Source organism: Echinops telfairi, unplaced genomic scaffold, assembly GCF_000313985.2.
Source record: "Echinops telfairi isolate 266 unplaced genomic scaffold, ASM31398v2 ScPeMD7_7416;HRSCAF=8454, whole genome shotgun sequence".
In the NCBI taxonomy this organism is placed as follows: Eukaryota; Metazoa; Chordata; class Mammalia; order Afrosoricida; family Tenrecidae; genus Echinops; species Echinops telfairi.
The window spans coordinates 3,180,083-3,184,302 of record NW_022111316.1 but is presented as its reverse complement, the minus strand read 5'-3'; the positions used below and the strand labels follow the sequence as shown (position 1 = coordinate 3,184,302).

The window sequence follows — 4,220 nt, the reverse complement described above, 5'->3', positions numbered from 1 at the left end:
GGCACTGGTTAGAGAAAGGAGAACAATGGTGTGCCGAGGAATCTTTACGTATCTTGGGAATAGGCCTGCTCAGTTCTCAAGGACTTGCCCTATAAGAATTTCAGTGGGGAACCTTCCTCCGTCCACCCTACAGCCTTGATCTGGGCCCTCCAGACATCTTTTGATCTCCCAAACTCAAAGTCCCTTTGAAAGGAAGGTGGCTTGAGTGCCTTGAGAGTGACCAAGCTGCCATGTTGACGTGGTATCAGTGGAAGAAAGCAGAGTTCCCCAGGGGCAGCCTAGCGAGCTGAAAACCTGGCCTTTCAGAAGGAAGTACAAAGACCTCGAAGGAGCACAGGTGGAGAATCAGTAGCTTCACTTCACGGGTTGATTTTGTGTTGCATAAAAGTTTGTGATGTTGTCACGATGTTCTTTGATGGATCATTAACAAAGCTGCGTTATTGCTATTAGCGGCTGTCCCATCACTTCTAACGCCTGGCAACCTCGTGTCCAATGGGACAAAACGTTGCTGTGTCCTGTTCGAGTCCCTTGATTGTTGACCCATTCCAGCCCATCTGTTAGGAGCCAGCGCATTTTCATCGACTCATTTTGGGATTTGGCGTGCCAGGTTTTCTTTCTAGGCTGGAAGCTCTGCTGAAACTTGGCCACCACGGGTGACCCTACTGGTGTGTGAAATCCTGGTGGCATAGCTTCTAGCATCAAAATAACATGCAAGCCACCACAAATTCACACACAGATGGTGGAATGAAGCCTTCGAGCAGAAAATAACGTGCACCCAGAGAGAGATTGAGGAATGGCTAGGGTGCAGGGTCCCACGTACCCCTAAGCATGGCCATGGAACAGAATCCTACTCATAGAATGCCTGAAGAGTTTTCTGAGGCTGGATGACTCTACAGGAGCAGATAACCTCATTTTCTCCCTCGGAGAAGCTGGTGGTTCATGACTGACACAACAGTTAGAAAACCAACCCAGAACCCACCACGTCACCAGGACTCCTAGTGGTAGGGCCCAGGTATTTCATTTCTCAAACAGCTCCACGGGCAAGTCTGCTGGACTTTGGCTTTGAGTGCTGTCTCGAGTGCCACCCTTTGGTGCCTGGGGTTGCATCGTGACTCCCAGTGTGGCCGTGCAGATAGAGTAGAAGACACAGGGTCGCCAAGTCTGAGGGACCAGGAATGCAGGCCTCAGTTGACCCCCTGACAGCCAGTGATGTTGATGCTCTCTGACCTTTCTAAGCCTGTTTCTTCCTCTAGCCTGAAAACCCAATATGCAGGGGTTGTATATGTGCTTAGTGGGGGTGCCAGGCACAGTACCAGAGTTGTAATACCTGGTTGCTATCATTTCTTGAATAGCATACCGGTCATGGTTCACAGAGGACTTGCATGTTGTCCCTGGGAAAATGTGAAGAACAGTGGTAGTTGGAGGACACAGCAGTGACAGATGAAAGTGGGGGTGCTATGGGGCACAAGGAAGAGGTTCGTTTCAGGCCTGTTGTCATCTTAAACATCATAGAGCCCAACATTGCCCAGGCCGGCACCGTCTTCATGGCTGTTGCTGTTTGAGTCCATAATTCCCATCACTGTCAGTCCATCTCCCTGTGGGCCTCCCTCATCATTGCAACTTCCGCAGCCCCTACCATGCTGCCTTTTTCTAGCGATGGATCTTTCCTGGGGACATGGCCAGCGTCTGTGAACCTGCGTCTCCCCAGAGCCACTTCTAAGAAGCATTCTGGCTTGGTTTCTTCTAAGCCCAATTTCATTCTTCTGCCAGTCAGGGTCCATTCCGTCTTCTTCCCCGGCGCCACAGTTCGAATGCTGAAAAAGAAAAGGGGGAGAAATGGATATGATGGAGATACCGAGGGAAGGTTGTGGCCCGGGTGCGGAGAACTTTCAATGCTAGGGAGGAGCCATGGCCTCTGCTCGTGAGGAGCTGGGGAGTCTGCAAGGGCTGTTGGGTCTTCAGTTAGCACCAAGGAGGGTGTGTGATTAGGATCATCTTTTAGGAGGACCAGTCTGACCCCAGAGGACTGGGTGATCAGAGGAGAGGGGACCAATGAGGAGATCACTGCCAAGTGCAAGCTCAAGTAATAGGACCTGAACCAGGGCACAGGGAGATATTTAGTTGGATGTAGGGACAGGAGAGACACCCGGAGTGCTTCTGGGACAACAGGAACGTGAATATAGGAGTCAGGAGAACTAGCAGTAGCATTGGTAGGAAGTATACCTTTGAACAGTGATCCAGGAAAGTAGTATTTACACACACACACACACACACACACACACACACACCCCACAGCCACCAAACTAATGCTCATAAGAAAATGGAATGAAAAGATCATGGAGTTTTCCCACAAACTTTTTGAAGCCGCGGCGTTTGTTTCCCAAAGTGATCCAAATAATTAAAGACTTGACTCCTATGAAAAAGGTTTATTCATGGCTTGAACCCAACCAGCCGTGCCTCGGAAGAAAGGACTGGTCACAGCCATTGAAAACCCTACGGAGGACAATTCTATCTCTGAGACATATGGGAGTGCCATGAATCGAAATTGACTCTGCTGCTGATTTGGTTCGTATTTGAGGACACCCTCCCATGGGCAAACATCCAGGCAGCCCATTGCGAGAGACGATAACGTTTCTCAGGCCTTAGAATTAGGAGCAGGCTGCAGTCAGTGTACAGTCCAGGTGCCACAGGCTGTCCTGGCAGCTGCCACGGCTCCTCCAGGAAACCCCAAGTTTGCATCAAGGGGTGTGCGGACAGCCATCAGCACAGTCACTGTGCAGGACCCCACGGAGGGTCTGTAGGAGGACGCTCCTATTGCCGTACCCCGAGATTCCAGGGACCTTGGGGACTGGGGCCCTGGTGATGAGGTGAGCCTTCATGCTCTACCCTCGCTGCTGAGAACGCAGAGGCCCGGCCGTCCTCTTCTGGGACAGGCCTGCAGCACACAGCTCTCTGGGGGCAGGGCCACACCTCACAAACCCAAGAATGCCCACGAGGAGAGGAACAGAGGAACTGTGGCTGGCCTTGGCTTTGGCCCTTCAGTCTGGGAGCTTGACTTAGAAACAGCCCAGGCCTTGAGATCATTGTGCATTTTGTCCCAGAGTTATCAGAGTGAGAACATCAGAACTGCCTAGCTGACACTGCTGCTCCTTCTAGCTCTTTCCTTCTCTGAGACTGATCACGCCGTACAATCTGCCCAATCACAGAAAGCCATGGACGAGGGCTCCCACCCCCCCAACAAAATTCACACCAATTTTAATCTTGTTTGAAACCATTAGCCATCATAAGGGAAAAGGACACTGTGTGCTCTGGCTGCTTTGTCACTCACTCGTTGACTGGCTCATTTGTTCAGCCAGAGCAGATTTCGTGGTCACCGGGGGAGCGGCGTGCCAGGGGCTGCGTGGGGTTATGGGTACTGACTGTCTTCATCTTACGGAGGGGTCTTCTTTAAACACAGTCCCACAGACCCGGAGGAGGTCGTGGATGGCCAGCGACTGCAGGCACCGCGCGCGTGCGTGTGTGTGTGTGTGTGTGTGTGTGTGTGTGTGAGCATGAATGTATTGTTAGCAGGAGGAACTCATCTCTTCCTTGAGCTTCTCAAAGGGGCCTGTGAGCGCATTCTGGGCCTTCACTGGGATGCCTGCTTCTGGCTCCATTCCACATTGGTTTCCATCCACTCGGTGGCTGAAGACTGCTAGCTTCAAAGGGGCATTGGATGATAATGGTTTAATATTTGGGGAAGATTTTTTTTTTTTGTCACACTGATGGATATCCTAATCCACAGGAACATGAACAAGAACATAAGCAAATGCCCTTTAAAAACAAAAGTGGAAGCAGACGTCACATCCAATGCCTACCCTTTATCCCTGAGGATCCAGGGTAAAGCAGAGACGGACACTTTCTCCTGGATTAGCTGGTTTTGTAGGCCCCACCCCGTTGTTCCAGCACCCGCCCTCCAGGGGGCCCCATCACCCACTTCGGGAAGTACTCTCTGGTCTCCACTCTCCGGCCATTGTGATTGTCACCATTGTCTGTGCCCCTCTCATCAGAAACATTTTGAAAAATAATGCTCCTTGGTTTTCTTTCTTTTTGCTTGCAGGGCCCGGAACACCCAAATCCTGGGAAGAGTTTCAGCGCCCGTGGCTTCCCACGGCACTGTTACCTTCCAGACAGCGAGAAGGGAAGAAAAGTAAGAGAAGGTTTCAGGGTGGGCGGGGGTG

The 4,220-nt window shown here is 51.4% G+C and overlaps 1 protein-coding gene across 1 annotated transcript in view; it reads left to right on the top strand.

The window, feature by feature from the left end:
- Positions 1–4,220, top strand: part of DTX4 (deltex E3 ubiquitin ligase 4) — a 41,793-nt gene that overhangs the window by 31,992 nt on the left and 5,581 nt on the right. Inside the window, exon 7 of the mRNA XM_004714997.2 lies at positions 4,100–4,189. Within this exon, the coding sequence (XP_004715054.1) occupies positions 4,100–4,189 (90 nt within the window). The remainder of the gene's footprint in view (positions 1–4,099; positions 4,190–4,220) is intronic.